Source organism: Ailuropoda melanoleuca, chromosome 6, assembly GCF_002007445.2.
Source record: "Ailuropoda melanoleuca isolate Jingjing chromosome 6, ASM200744v2, whole genome shotgun sequence".
Taxonomy (NCBI): Eukaryota; Metazoa; Chordata; class Mammalia; order Carnivora; family Ursidae; genus Ailuropoda; species Ailuropoda melanoleuca.
This window is the reverse complement of record NC_048223.1, coordinates 17,052,005-17,069,045: the sequence shown is the minus strand read 5'-3', so window position 1 is coordinate 17,069,045 and position 17,041 is coordinate 17,052,005. Positions and strand designations below refer to the sequence as shown.

Genomic DNA, 17,041 nt, shown 5'->3' with positions numbered 1-17,041 from the left:
TGACTTGGCAGAAAGGAGTTAGGCACTGTATGAGCCTGAATTATTGGTCTCAATTCTTTACATTATTTTACACAACCACACTCTTTGCCATGAGCTCACAGTATACAAAGGGTACTTTTCTGCCTCTTGCTTTTAGCTCAGTCATATCGACCTGCTCTGGCCAATGGGATATTAGCAGATACAACACTAACAGAGGCCTGAAATGTGCTACATAGCAAGGCTTGCTGTCTCATGCTTCTGCCATCACCTAGAACATAACCCAAGAAACTGCTGCCCACCTAACATGGACACCAGAATGAGACAGATGGACCACTGTAACCACAATCTGGAAATACAAAGCCTAAAGCAGAGCCACCCATACAGCCCACACATTCATGATGAGAACGTTACTAAAGCATTTACTGAGATTTTATGGTTGACTGTCGTACAGCATCATTATATCAGTAAGTAGCTGATATAAAAAAAGAACCTCAAACACTCAAGAGGATTTCCTATAAAACAGTGTACTTGATCTTTTCTCTATCCAATACATTCCAATTATATGGGGACAAGCATGAGGGAAGGGCAGTATGCATAATACCTAAGTGGAAAGAGTGTAGTTTTTTTCAAAACTGTCAAGAAAATCACCACCATTAATCCCTTGTGCTATGGCGGGATCCTCCATTATCACCACCATTAATCCCTTTAATAATCACTACAACAGACTACACATAAAAACAGAACAGAGATGTATATGGTTTATCATGTTTTAAAGGTGTTTCTAAGTTACTAAAAACTGTTTTTTCTTTGAAATAGTTCAAAATGCCAACCAATGACTGTTCACTTGATTTTTTTCAGCAAAGCTTTGTCCCCCCCCACAGATAGTACCAAATTCAGTTCCAGTTCTAAGGGAGTTCCCTATCCAAGAAGTTGTACCATATTGAGTTTATTCTATACCTAAAGATAATCATTTATTTTGAAGCTAAACTAAAGATACAGTGTCCCATATGTTCGGCCTATGATCAATGACAAGAAACAGCAGAACAGAGAAAAATCTCTGTAAAATTTGAGAAGAGGGATAAGAAACTATCTTTATGATGATTTTTGCTTAAAAATCGATAGACATCCATTATTTAGATAAATAAAATGCTAATTATAAGCTACATTAAGTCTCAAAAATAGTTTCCAAGTAATTAGGCAACAGAAGAAATGTATTATATGAGGGATGCCTGGGTGGCTCAGCTGGTTAAGTGGCTGCCTTCCACTCAGGTCATGATCCCAGGGTCGGGGGATGGAAACCTGCATCGGGTTCCCTGCTCAGTTCCCTGCTCTCCCTCTACCCCTCCCCCGCAACTCATGTTCTAAGTAAATAAAGTCTTAAAAAAAAAAAAAAGGAATGTATTATATGAAATTAGAACATACAAGTACATATTTATATACAGAGAATATTCATTAAAATAAGGAGGATCAGAGCCAAAGGCAAGAAAAACTTGACCCACAAAGGTAATGCCACTTTCACGGAGAAAAAATAAAGCACTGATGTGAGAATTCAGAAAAAGAAAATGAGCAGGAAAATATTCCATATAGCAAGATATGCACGTTAAGACAATACATTTTCTCCTTAATATTATTATGGAAACACTGCTTTCTGTTATCTGCCCTTACACTACACGGCACTCCATAGCTTATATGAAAAATCAAAACAATGTAATCGAGATTCTCATCATGGTTGTGGTACTAATACTCAACAATTTCTTAAATTTGTAATTATTTTGAACATAATCATAAACTAAAAGAACAAAGATATGAGAGTGTAAAATCAGAAACCTCCATACACTTAAATTTTTCACAAATATTTTTTAAAAAGCTACATTCATGCCTTAAAAACTTCCAGAAATTTTATACTTCTCTACAAGCAAGTACCTACTTTCTCAAAAATAAATAATAACTCCTTTGTCTTATTTCTCTGAGGACTGCCTCAAGAATAACCTATAACCAAATCTAACCAATTTTCGTTTTCTATTAATTTTCCTTGGCAAAGCACTGAGCAGCAATTAAGCATTTTATCCAAAAAAGGCAATTTTCTAAGATTTCATGTCCTCTCAGGACAGAGTCAACTTAGTATCTTATATTGCTTATTTTCTTAAAATGAAGTAAAAAGACTAAAAGTTCCAAATATTCTTAATTTTAAAAAGTGTCGTATTTATTTGTTTGTCCTTATTCTGAATTTTCAGTTGAGGGAAATAAGTTAAGTGCTATAAAGGTCAAACATGAATTCTTTTCACTGGTTAATAAAATTGTTAACAGTAGTAACTTCAGCAGTATGAATTCTTAAGTGGCAATCAGTGCAATAGACAATCCTGCGCATTCAATTTCAGCTTCTTAACTGGTGGTCAACTGTTCAAAAAATAAGTTGACTCTTCAGAGCAGTTAAAGACTATCGTCATCATGTTAAAAACAAAACAAAACAAATAAATCTACTTTTCAAGTTAAAGACTCAACTACAGATAAAAACAAAGAGATATATCCCAAGCTGGGCTAGAGGACCAAACGATCCTGTTTGTTTGCCTGTCTCTTACACACATGCAAGCATGCATGAACACGCACACACGTGTGCACACATACAGACACACACACACAAGGGACAATAAAGTTGAAAATCTGACTCTATATTGCCTAGAACTTTTACAATGCTCTATCATCTGTTATTTCTCTTAAGACACCCTTAATTTTCTCCTTCTAATTTGGAGAAACAGAAACTTACCAATATCACTGGCAAATTCATAGACATGGGGTTTTTGTAGCAGCCCTAACTGGCACATACAGGTAAGGGCATTAAGAGCTTTAACAATAACAAATTCCTCAGCATCACTAAGACCTTGTTGCAGCAGGGGTTTGAGAATTGAGGAGCTTTGCCAACCAACATACGCAGCAACACCTGAAAGAGAAGCAACATTACATGATTATTCTATACCTGAAAGTACAAATGCTATTAAGTTAAACAATAAAATTAAACAAAACCCAAATATATTGAGCAACAATCTAGAATAGGACGTTGCATTTCCTACTCAGCACAATAAATGAAAAAGATCCTCACCAAAGCAAATCACCAAGATATTCTGGAAAACCAACGGGAAAAAAAGATCTTATGAACTTAGAAAAAGATAAATATGTCCCCAAAAAGGAAAGAGGAACAATGAAAACAACCTTCACAAAATAATCTTTAGCAACAATGGAGGCTAGAACACAACAGAGCAAGACCTCCAAAGTTATGAAATAAATTTTATACTTAAACTGCCAACAAAATAAGAGAACAAAAAAAAGTCATTTTGCAACACACAAAGACTATCTGGGTTAACTTCCTAGGCAACCCTACCTAAGAAAGTATCTTGAGGATGTTCTTCAGCAAAATAAAAAAAAAAATGCAGAATATACAAAAATGACAGATATAACCCAGGAATTCAAGGGGATAAACTGATAATAGCTAACAAAGATTCAGAAATCAATCAGTCAACTTAGAACAAAAAGCCAATAAATTTCAAAAATGTTAACAGAAAGAAAAATGGAGATTACAAGCTATGGGTAAAACTGGTAAGAAAGAAGCTTGATATTACAGACAAGGTAAAGATGATTTATTTCTTTCGAAAGGAAAACAAAGGAATCTGAAACCCCAGAACAAACAAAAAATTGTTCAAGAAAATAATGGTATAAATAAAAAGTAAATTAAAATGTGCAATGTCCTTAATAATCTGCAGAAGACAGAAAGGAGAATCCACTGATCCCACCATAAACATTTTCATCAAGTGATAAAGAAGTCATGGCATTAGAACTGTGGGGAAACAAATACAGTACACTACTTAGTTCTAAAGTCAATAAAATTTACACACTCATAATCATGTTAATTTTGCTTTGAAATTTCAGAATAATCTATACAAGCACAAGACTTTATTATGACTACAGAACAAAATATAAATATTATCAACCATGCAATGCACTTGTTAGTTGACTGTCAATTAATAACTGGCTGAAATAACCAAATAACAAAGGAGAAACAGAAGGAAAGGGGCACTCATCTCCTTGTAGTCCAAATCAGGTAGATCAATAAGAAGTAGGTTTAATTATTTAAAGTTATAAAAACAACACACTAAAAACTAAAGCACTGAAAATAGTGACCTACATCTCAAAATCGAAGAAGAGGGATCAGGACAAGGTACGAGTTAAATCCTCATATGGCATAGAAAAAAATCTAGAGATAAAGTCTAAAGTCAAAAATTCTTAAAAGTAGTAGAAAAATATTAGAGATATGGCAATAAACACCTGAAGATATCATCAAACTAAAAACAAAATCCAGAGTAGTACTTCTGGAAAATCCAACTATTGGCATTTTAGTTTACAGATTTTGGATAATTTAAAAAAGCGTTATTTCTCCTATAATTGAAATGCAATTATAAAAATTTTTTCTTTAATAAAAGGAAAAATACTACCTAAAATTCCAGTGGATTATATTTAGGAACTTTACAAGGTGAAATGTATAATGAGCCAAAATAGCTCAAAACACTTTGGAAAATAAGACTGACATCTGGGGAACTTAACCTACCAGATACTAAAGTTGCTTATAAATCTAGAAAAATTACGATATAATAAATCTGATATAATTATAATAACAGGGTTAGAATAGAGGGAATAGAACAGATACTGAGAAAACTAAAACTGAAAGACATAAGCATGCAACACATAACATAAGCTTCATTAATCAATGGAAAGAAATGAAATATTTTAACAGTGTCAGGAAAACTGATTATTTTTCTGAGGAAAATCAGATTTCATCTTACACCACAGACCAAAATAAAGTTCAATTAAACAGTTAAGTATGAAAAATAAAGCATTATAAAAAAAAGATGTGGGGCTCCTGGGTAGCTCAGTCATTAAGCATCTGCCTTCAGCTGAGGGCGTGATCCTGGCATTCTGGGATCGAGCCCCACATCAGGCTCCTCTGCTGGGAGCCTGCTTCTTCCTCTCCCACGCCCCCTCCCTGTGCTCCCTCTCTCGCTGGCTGTCTCTCTCTCTGATAGATAGATAGATGATAGATAGATAGATAGATAGATAGATAGATAGATAGATAGATAAATAAATAAAAAAAAGATGTGCACCCAACAGATTATTAACCAACAAGTTACTTGAGAGAACTATTTGCCAATGATTAAAAATTAATGTTTTTATTTATTTATTTTGTTACGTTAGTCACCACAGAGTACATCCTTAGTTTTTGATGTAGTCTTCCATGTTTCATTATTTGTGTAGAACACCCAGTGCTCCATGCAATACGTGCCCTTCTTAATGCCCATCACTGGGCTAACCCATCCCTCCACCCTTCTCCCCTCTAAAACCCTCAGTTTGTTTCCTGGAGTCCACAGTCTCTCATGGTTCATTGCCCCCTGATTTCTCCCCCTTCACTCATCCCTTCCTTCTCCTAATGTCCTCCGTGCTATTCCTTATGTTCTACAAGTGAAACCATATGATAATTGTCTTTCTCTGCTTGACTTATTTCACTTAGCATAATCTCCTCCAGTTTCATCCATGTTGATGAAAACGTTGGGTAATCACCCTTTCTGATGGCTGAGCAATATTCCATTGTATATATGGGCATCTTCTTTATCCATTCGTCTGTTGAAGGGCATCTCAGTTCCTTCCAGTTTGACTATTGTGGACGTTGTTGCTAATGTACATTTATGAAAGGCTCAAAAACCTCAAAAAGGCATACAGCCATCAAAAAAAAAAAAAAATGGGCCAAAATAATAAATAAAAAATTCATAGAATAAGAAGTACAAATGAGTAATCAACATGAGAAAGTTTTTCACCTCCACAAATAAGCAGAGAAATATACATCAAAACAAGTTATCATTTTACCATACCAACAGGCAAGGATTATTTGAAGCCTATTCCATGCTAAAGGGTAGGCAGTATGGTCAAACAATGCTGATCAGAATGGAAAATGATACAGTGTTTTTTGAAAAGCTTATAAAATGTATCAGGAGTTTTAAAAATATATTCATATTCTTTAACCCAATAATTAAAATTTCAGACTTCTATCCTGAGAAAATAATTAGAAGCAAATATTTATGTAAAATATTATCTCTAATATGAAAGAAAAAAAATGAAAATAATTTAAATATCCAAAAGTGATAAATTTTGGTAAAACCATATAATGGAATATCTTACTCTATTAAATTATGGTTTGAAAAAAATTTTTTTAAGATTTTATTTATTTATCTGAGAGAGAGAGAGAGCACAAGTAGGGGGAGCAACAAGCAGAGGGAAAGGGAGAGGCAGGCTCACTCCTGAGCAAGAAGCCTGATGTGGGGCTTGATCCCAGGACCCAGGGATCATGACCTGAGCTGAAGGCAGACACTTAACCAACGGAGTCACCCAGGTGCCCTGGTTTCAAAAAAATTTTAATGACACGAGAAAATGCTTAGAATATATGTTACCAGAAAAAGAATTAAAACACAATAAAATAAGATCAAAAAGTAATATAATACATACACAATACTTATGTGCCCAGCACTATTACATATGTTAATTCATTCTATCTTCACAACACAACAGATAGGTACTACTATTTTTTTTAAGATTTTATTTATTTGAGAGAGAGAAAGAGAGTGCCCACCTGTGCACGCAAAAGCGGGGCGAGGGGTGGAGGCTCCCCACTGAGCAGGCAGTGAAGCGGGGCTGGATCCCAGGACTGGGGATCATGACCCAAGCTGAATGCAGACACTTAACCAACTGAGCCAACCTGGAGCCCCTAGATAGGTACTAGTATTATTTCCATTTTACAAATACAGAAACTAAGGAAAAAAGAGATTACATGATTCCCCCAAAAACCACAATTAGTAAATGACAAAGCCAGAACGTGAACCCAACAGTCTGGCTCCAGAGTGCCTACTCTTACCATGTACACAACAGTGCCTCATGACATATATGACAAGATGACAAAATGGGATGGAAAGAGGAGTGACCTTCAGAAATAAAACACCAAAACATTTATAGAGGTCATAAAGGATTGTAAGATTAGAGGTGATTTATTTTCTTCTTATTTTCCAAAGTTTCTACAGCAAGCATGTATTACTTTTATAAACAAAATAAAAATTATTTTAAAATTAAAAACTAGCATAATAAAAATATACTATTATACAAAAATAAGTAAATAAAAAATTAAAAAATAATAAAAATAAAAAAGTGTTGGTTGTTCAAAAAAATAGCATAAAGGCATGAAGAAATAAAAAATCTGAACAGACCAATTACTATTAATGAAACTGAATCAGTAATCAAAAAACTCCAAAAGAGAGGGGCACCTGGGTGGCTCAGTCTGTTAAGTGGCTGACTCTTGGTTTCGGCTCAGATGTGTTTTTGGAGCGCCAAGCTGGGCTCCCTGCTCAGCATGGAGTCTGCTTGTCCCTCTCCCTTCCCCTCTCCCCGTCTCCCAACTCATGCTATCTCTGCCTCTTTCAAATAAATAAAATCTTTAAGAAAAAAAAAAAAAAAAAGCAAAAACAAAAACAAAACAAACAAAAGAACAAAACAAACCAAAAAAAAAACCCCTCCAAAAGAACAAAAGTCCAGAACCAGATGGATTCACAGGTGAATTTTACCAAACATTCAAAGAAGATTTAATACCTATTCTCCTCAAATTATTCCAAAAAACAGAAGAGGAAGGAAAGCTTCCAAATAGAGTCTATGGGGCCAGCATTACCCTGATACCAAAGCCAGACAATGACACAATGAATGAATGAATGAATGAATGAATGAAAGAAAGAAAGAAAGAAAAAAAAAACTGTAGGCCAATATCTGTGATAAACACACATTCAAAAATCGTCAACAAAATGTGAGCAACCCATTCAATGAGCATTCAACAATACGTTAAAAAAAAAAAAAAAACCATTCACCACACACAATCAAGTGGGATTTATTCCAGGGATGCAATGATGGTTCAGTATTTGCAAATCAATACATCACATTAGTAAACCAAAGAATAAAATTATATGGTCATCTCAATAGATGCAGAAAAAGCATTTTGACAAAATTTAACATCTGTTCATGATAAAAACTCTCAACACAGTGGGTTTAAAGGAAACATACCTCAACATAATAGAGGCCATACAGAAAAAACCCACAGCTAACATCATACTCAATGGTGAAAAACTGAGAGCTTTTCCTCTAAGAACAGGAAAAAGACAAGGATGTCCACTCTCACCACTTTTATTCAACATATTAATGGAAGTCTAAGCTGCAGCAATTAGACATGAAAAAGAAATAAAAGGCATCCAAACTGGTAAGGAAGAAGTAAAACTGTCACTATTTGCAGATAACATGATTCTATATATAGTAAGCTCTAAAGACTTCACCAAAACACTATTAAAATAAATAAATTCAGTAAAATTGCAGGATACAAAATACACAGAAATCTTGCAAATCTATACACTAATAACAAAGCAGCAGAAAGAGAAATTAAGAAAACTGTTCTGTCTGCAATTGCACTGAAAAGAATAAAAGAATTTAGGAATAAATTTAACTATGGAGGTGAAAAACTGGATTTTGAAAACTATAAAACACTGATGAAAGAAGCTGAAGATCATACAAACAAATGGAAAGATACTGTATGATCATGGGTTGGAAAAATATTGTGAAAATGTCCATACTACGCCAAAGCAATCTACAAAACCAATGCAATCCCTATCAAAATGCCAACATTTTACACAGAACCAGAGGAAATAACATTAAAATTTGTATAGAATCACAAAAGACCTTAAACAGCCAAAGCAATCTTGAGAAAGAAGAACAAAGCTGGAGCACACTCCCAGATTTCAAGATATACTGCCAAGTTGTAGGAATCGAAACAGTATGGTACTAGCACAAAAACAGACACACAGATCAATGGAACAGGATAAAGGGCCCAGAAATAAATCCACACCTATATGGTCAATTAATCTACGACAAAGGAGGCAAGAATATACAATGGGAAAAGTCAGTGACTTCAATAAATGGTGCTGAGAAACCTGGACAGCTACATGCAAAAGAATGAAACTGAACCACTTTCTTAAACCATACACCAAAATAAACTCAAAATGGATTAAAGACCTATATGTAAAATATGAAACCATAAAATTCCTAGAAGAAAACATAGGCAGTAATTACTTAGACATGGGCCATAGAAACATGTTCTAGATAAGTTACCTCAAGTAAAAGAAACAAAAGCAAAAATAAACAATTGGGACTACACCAAAATCAAAAGCTTTTGCACAGTGAAGGAAACCATCAACAAAACTAAAAGTTAATTTAGTGAATGGGAAAAGGTATTTGCAAATGACATATCTCATAAGGAGTTAATATCCACCATGTATAAAGAACTTATACAACTCAACATCCAAATAAATAATCTGATTAAAAACTGGGCAGAGGACCTAAATAGAAATTTCACCAAAGAAGACATGCAGATGGCCAACAGATACATGAAAAGATGCTCAACATCACTGATCATCAGGGAAATTAAATCAAAACCACAATGAGATATCACGTTATACCTGTCAAAATGGCTAAAATCAAAAAGACAAGAAACATCAAGTGTTAGCGAGGGTTTGAAGAAAAAGGAATCCTTGTACACTGTGGAATATTACTCAGCCACAAAAAAGAATGAAATCTTGCCATTTGTAACAACATGGATGGATCTAGAGGGTATTATGCTAAGTGAAATAAGTCAGAGAAAGAAAAATACCATATGATTTCACTTATATGGGAATGTGAAAAACAAATGAACAAACAAAATAAAAAACTAACATTTTGAAAAAAGTAGAAAAAATACTTAATTTTTCACAAATTTTCAGTTTACACAAAGCATAGTCTGCAAGCTTTACTTTTCTTCCTAACTAAATTGATTTTCATTCATACTTGTAGCTTATTATTTTCTGATCGTAAAAGTTACTTTCTGATTCATGTTTACTATAAAAAATTTGACAAAACATAAAGAAAATAATTACCTACAATCCCAGCCCCAGAGATAATCACTATACAAATCTTAGTATATTCCAGACTTCTTTTTAAACATATTCGTTATGTTACCTTATAGAACGAATACTTTGGTTACTTTAATAGTATTTAATGAAACTTTCCCAGGTCATTAAATATTCTTTTAAAACATTGTTTTTAATGACCACATGATATTCCTTCATATGAATGTATCATAATTTAATTAACCAATCCCTTGATTAGCTAAGATACTTTTATCATCCAAAAGCAGCATAAAGGGGCGCCTGGGTGGCTCAGTCGTTAACCATCTGCCTTTGGCTCAGGGCGTGATCCTAGAGTCCTGGGATTGAGCCCCACATCAGGCTCTTCCGCTGGGAGCCTGCTTCTTCCTCTCCCACTCCCCCTGCTTGTGTTCCCTCTCTCGCTGGCTGTCTCTCTGTCAAATAAACAAATAAAATCTTTAAAAAAAAATAAAAATAAAAAATAAAAAGCAGCATAAAGACAGAGAGCAACACTAGGAGCTCATTTCACTATTAATGAAATCGGTAGTCTTGTCACCTATATTTCAGACCTCACGGAAGTACTGTTTGAGAGAATAATTCAAAATCTTAAAGATATATTTTAAAACAGATGGAAAAACATACCAACAATACTATCAAAAAAAGCTCCACGCAGATGCCAATCATTCTTATCATTTAGGAAAGTGATCATGTGGGACAATAAAACATCATTGGCTTTCTGACGTCCAAAGAATACACACAGCCGTGTTATTCCATTTTCCATTAAGGTTTGTTTCACAATATTTTCAGGGTCACTTAGCAAAGTGACAACTTTCTGTTGGACCATTTCATGTAAGGCTTGCAGCTCTAAAAAAAAAAAAAAGTAAAGATAGGATCAGTTTTTTTCCCCCAAGATATAGACCTAGTCTTCTTTCTTACTCCTTGGAGAAAAAGAACAATTAGAGAAGCCACCATAAAAAGTCTATAATCACTAAATTTTTCCACTGTTCAAAGCTCTGAAGGATAGATGGGAAACCAAAATATAAACTGAAGAACAACATCCTGATTAGCAGATGCCACAAGCACGGTTACCATCTCATTAATTAAACAGATCTATTTTTGAGGCTCAAGGAGAAAAACTATGAGAAAGCACCAAAAAGATCATTCAGACACCAATAAAACCAACTTGATCAAGGACTTCAAAATACTAGACTGGTTAAGGATATAAACTGATGACACAATTTAATACTTTTAGAAAGCATTTTTAAGGTCGGTTTACTAAATTTTTAGAAAGCAGAAAATACACTGCAAATCCTGTCAAGGCTTTACATAATCAGGCCATCACCTTCTTCTCTGACTTTATCTCCTATCTACCCTCCCTTTTTCCTTTCCCTTCTAAAATGTAAGCTCAACAGGGGGATCTTTTCTTTCTTATTCACCACTATATTTCTAGTGCTTAGAGCAGGCACATAATTGCCTAATGCAGAGCTTATGTTTAACAATTATCTGTTGGCTAAATGAATGAGGGAAGATGCCACTCCTGGTGCAGCCACTGTCAAGAGAAAAGGTGGTCTGATGTGCAACATACTATGCTCACATTAAGATTAACTTTAGATTAATTCCAAAAAAGATTTAACACCTAACTTCATTACCTATAAACATCCAATTAGATGGTTATAGAATGTAGGACAGTATTATTTTCTAAGTAACTCCATGAAAAAAGTGAGGATTTCGTTTCTGATACATTCTTCTATAAATTCAAAATTATTCCACTATCTTCAACTGCAGAGAATATATGCTATCTAAAAATGATGCCATCCTAACACGTGATAGAGCCATTATCGTTGTGTATAGCAGAAAAATCTGAAAACTAGATTTCTCTAGTTTTCCTGAACTAGAAATATCCTAGAACAGATCTAAGTGTATTATTTTACTTCTAAATCTTTAACTCAATAAACATTAATTAAAAGCCTGCTAAGAGTTGTTTGTATGTAAAGAAACGTAAGACAGGAACTTTTACCTCAAAGAGTTTACCATCTGTTCATCTGTTCATTTAAAGTAAAAGGTGTGGGGTTTGATCCATAAATCATTGTGAGTACGACATAAACACAGTATATGATTGAGGACACTCAAAGTATATTCACATAAGGAGAAAAGGCTTAGATTCTTTAGCTATGATGTTGTCAATGTTTTTTTCTTTCCTCTTATAAGAATTATACAATTCAGCTAGCTTTACTGTTAACAAATCAATTGTGGCTGAAAAACAATTGAGCTTAGAATCTGTGGCAACAAGCTGATCGTTTTCTGGTTAGATAACAGTGTACCAGAGTAGAGAGAACAATGAAATACCAGGGACCTTTCCCACCTATATATATCTATATATAGATGATAGATAGATAGATGGATAGATAGATAGATAGATAGATAGATAGATAGATAGATATAGTATTCTTTCATCTTACACAAAAACTATAATGAGTTTCTTTCAAGTCCACATTAGTAATTCATTCCAAATAAGAAATCTGAAGAGAAAATCATACTACCTGTGTCGTAATTTCCATTGGGATGCGAAACTTCATCTATTTCTTCACTATTTGGGTCATTTTCCATATTGAGATTTTTTAACTGCACCAATTCCAGGAATCTCAAAGCTGTTTCAGCCAGCAGAGCTATGTTTTCTATAAAAAAAAGGGAAAATTTATGATTATAATCTTAAATCCTTGTAATGTTTATAACTTTTCCTTCCTGTCTTTATACATATAAATAATAATCATAAAACTAAGGACGAAAATACCATTTAACCTAATCAGATTTTTGGTAACTAATCTCATCATCTACGACTAACAGTTTTTTTAAAGATTTTATTTATTTATTTATTTATTTATTTATTTATTTGAGAGAGAGAGAAAGCAAGCGAGAAAGAGCACGAGTGGGGTGATGGGCAGAGGTAAAAGCAGACTCCCCACTGAGCACGAAGCCCAATGTGGGCTTAATCCCAGGACTCCAAGATCATAACCCGAGCCAAAGGCAGACACTTAACTGACTGAGCCACCCAAACGCCCCTACAGCTAACAGTTTTAATAATGAAATATAAACTTTTTTAAAAATGCAAAAATGTACAGCATAAACACTACAGCTAACTCTGCTGTATGATATATATGAAAGTTAAGAGAGCAAATTCTAAGAGTTCTCATCACAAAGAAAAAACTTTTTTCTGTTTTTGCTTCTTTTTATTGTACCTATATGAGAGGATGGAAGCCAACTAAACTTGTGATGATCATTTCAGAATATATGTAAGTCAAACCATTACAATTTATACCTTAAACTTATACAGTGATGTAAGTCAACTGTATCTCAATAAAACTGGGGAAAAAAATACAAGAATGGCCCAAAATATAGCATTCAAATCTACTGAGGGTAAAGCTTAATCCTTCTACAGAGACCTATAACCAGTATCTTAACAGGTGAGAGATATACATTAGACTAACAAACATTCACATTAAAATAACAGGCTAAGGTGGGCTTCAGAATCACACAGACCCCAGCTTAAATCTCTGCCCCCGACCCTTACTAGCTGGCTACTTCACGTATATTTCACACATACATCAATCACATCTACCTCAAAGAGGTATTACCAAACTGAATCAACCATTATTAGACTGCTTTCCTTGTGATACTCTGAAGTTCTTAATGAACTAAAGTATGAGATTGTTTGCCACGTTTCTGCAGCTGTACGTTCTCCTTTCTCTACAATCTCCAAAGACTGTCTGATATTCCTTACCACTGTAAAAATATCTACTTCTAATTTCTGCTGTCACATTTGCTATCAGATCTGCTGACACTTTCTTCTCCCTTCCATTTTTTATTTATGCCTGTGTCTCTATCCTTCTTTCCCTCCCATTTCTGTGCTTAACATGACTGTACCAGGAAAAGTACTCTTTTCCTTAGCAGTAAATGGCACTGAACATAAAGCTTAATTAACTACCTTATTTTATCAATTCTAAGACTCACTTTTTCCTTAATTTTTAATACCACTACAACTGAGGTGCATCTCACAAGAGTTGAGATTGCTGATTCTATCAAATGCAGTGATTACCTTTATCATGGAGTCCCACCCATTCCCAACCCCCAACAGGTTCAACATTGCTCTGAAGAACAAAAATTTACCTTTAAGAACCTAAGACGTGAGTACCCTGTAATGCCTGCTCACCCTAAAGATGGGAGAGTTTTGGCCATCCTCTGATAATAAGTCAAATTCCAGATGAATGTCCCCACTTTAATGGATGTATCTTTAATAGGAAAAGTCTTTTACATTCCTGGGCACTTCTTTTTTTTTTTTTTTTTTTTTTTAAAGATTTTATTTATTTATTTGACATAGATAGAGACAGCCAGCGAGAGAGGGAACACAAGCAGGGGGAGTGGGAGAGGAAGAAGCAGGCTCCCAGGAGAGGAGCCTGATGTGGGGCTCGATCCCATAACGCCGGGATCACGCCCTGAGCCGAAGGCAGACGCTTAACCGCTGTGCCACCCAGGCGCCCCTCCTGGGCGCTTCTGAAATCTGAATTTCCCCATTTAGGTTCATAAACCACACACACTTGAAAGTTTACTCAAGATACGCATCTATACCACCTCTACGTTTAAAAACAATACTGTAAAAGACATTTAAAAATTGATTTTAAACTTTTGTAATTACTGACATGTGGTTTAATTATACTTAACCATAAAAGTTCAAATAGACTTCTGGCTCTACTGAAAAAAAGGCAGCTTTATCAGGCACTAAGCCAGTGCAAGGTACCAACACTGACGCTGGGTTACCACGGACTCTCACCATGAAGACCCAGGAGACCAAAGAAAAGCAGAGTTGCTTCAGAGTCAAGGTACAGAGACCAGCAGCTCTGAGAATTGAGAAAGAATGAGACCAGATACATTTAGGTCATACTGTTTAGCCTCTCCCATTGCCAATTTCCTCACTTGTAAAATGAAGGTAATATAACATCTATTGCTCAAGGTTGTTGCAAGGATTAGTTGCAAAAGATATATAGATCTTAGAATCTTAGAATCCATATATCTTAGAATCTGAAATCTATCTTAAAATGTATGTATCTCTTGCAACTAATCCTTGCAACCTTGAGCACATTATCTGACACGGGTTTTTCAATAAATAGTAGCTATTATTTTTATGCTATCACTACTAGTAATTGACTGTCACTATGTTAATACAGCACCTACGCATCAGAACCTTACCCATTTAACACAACTGAGAACAAACTAAGACCAACAACAGGTCACAAAACTCTGAAGATACAGCTTGTTTTTAAAACCTATAAGCTTTTATTTAATTTTTTCTGGTTTAATTACTTGATTGCCAAGTGAATTATAAATATGCTTTGTTATAAATTATAAACTCAAATGTACTTGTCTTAAAGAAATCCTGAATTTTCTAGTCCTGACATGTATACCTATACAGTTATGGAAACCAGAAACCATAAATAATAGGCAATGGATAACTATAAATAAATATATATATATATAGAAAAAAAAAACAAACAACCCAACAACCGTACTTTGTGGTTGTACCTAGAGATAAGGCCCAAGTCCAACAACCATTTTTCATATGCTCCATTAAAATAATGACAGGCAAATAGTAAATTTAATAAACCCAGCAAGTACCTTTCAAAACAGTGACAATATCATCACCACACTTTATGTACTATTTACAAAGACCAAAACAGAATCTCTGATTTCCAGATGATATTAAAAATAAATTATGAATTATATTAATGTTTCAGTGACATTTTCCATGCAAAAAGAACTATGCAGAATTAATTTGGGGAGCTAAAAACATGAATCTGTACCTTAATTTTATGAGTAAGAATTACAAGTAGAACAGGTGGATGTGTCATACTTCATCACAAAGAAGCCATACACCTTAAGCAATACAGTAACTAAAAGGACCTTAAAATCTGGTATTGGCTAGGTTCTTTCGACACCAAATTATCCAGAAAAATTCATCTTTTTGAATGGCAATAGACTTGTATCCTACAACTGATACTCAAACTAGCATATCTGTCCAGAAAAAGTTCATAAAGACCTAAAGACACTAAATCAGAACATACTTGTAAACATTAGTCTCACTCCGAATTAAATGTAGTATACCCAGTAAAATCACAGGATTCTGTATTACATACTTTCACTTGATAATTCTGATCACTTCAAAAATCAGTACAACCAAAAGTCCCAGGAACGGATTACCTACAAAAATTATTAAAATGTACACAAGTTCAGGACTATAATTCACTCTTGGAATTCCCAAAGAAATCAGAGAAACAAGATGTATTATAGTCACTAACTTCAAAAATATGAGCAGCTATTACTTGGACAATAAACTCTTACCAGCATAGGCTAGTCTAACAATAGTAGCATCATCTTGGGCTAAGTGGGCTATGCCTGGAAGAATATATTCCGGATAGATATTGACATCATTGCGAGGAACCTCTTTGACAAGAGCAAGAACTTTGGTCAATGTCCTCAAGGCTTCAGCCCTCACTCTAGGAACAGAGTCATTGCTGAAATGCAAAAGATATGGAGTAATACGATCCAAAAGAATTTCTACACTTAATCTTGGGGCCAAATGGAGAATAAGTTCCAAAGCAGCAAGTTTGGAATCACAGTATTTAAGGGTCTGCAGACAGGACGTTATAACAGACACCAAGATAACCAGCCCATTTTCCTTAGGCTCTCCTTCTGCTTTTTCTGGCAGATCATGTCCACAGAGATTGTGAATAATGTTGCCCAAATCCTTCCGTATAACCAGAATGCGCTCATCTGCAGAAAGAAATGTTTCCTTGGCAAACTGGGCCATGTAGGGCTGAAGGAATGTGTAAAATATTTCAGGAAAAGCATTGCCACGCTGCTGCTTTAGGTAATCTTCTGCCCCTAAACGTTTATCTGGCTCACGGTGAATCATCTGAGTTACCTACACCAAGGGGAGAAAAGGAGTAAAAAATAGATTTGAGAACAGCAGATTAAAACAGATGAAAGCT

General features: G+C 34.6%; 1 protein-coding gene across 3 annotated transcripts in view; it reads right to left on the bottom strand.

Moving 5' to 3' along the window:
* The window catches only part of PIK3R4 (phosphoinositide-3-kinase regulatory subunit 4), a 74,175-nt gene that overhangs the window by 45,751 nt on the left and 11,383 nt on the right, over nucleotides 1–17,041 (bottom strand). For all 3 annotated transcript variants that reach the window (XM_011235410.3, XM_019808464.2, XM_019808465.2), the window contains 4 exons: nucleotides 16,392–16,974; nucleotides 12,542–12,676; nucleotides 10,644–10,865; nucleotides 2,744–2,917 (listed from right to left, as the gene is read on the bottom strand). In XM_011235410.3, coding sequence (XP_011233712.1) covers nucleotides 2,744–2,917; nucleotides 10,644–10,865; nucleotides 12,542–12,676; nucleotides 16,392–16,974 — 1,114 coding nt within the window. The remainder of the gene's footprint in view (nucleotides 1–2,743; nucleotides 2,918–10,643; nucleotides 10,866–12,541; nucleotides 12,677–16,391; nucleotides 16,975–17,041) is intronic.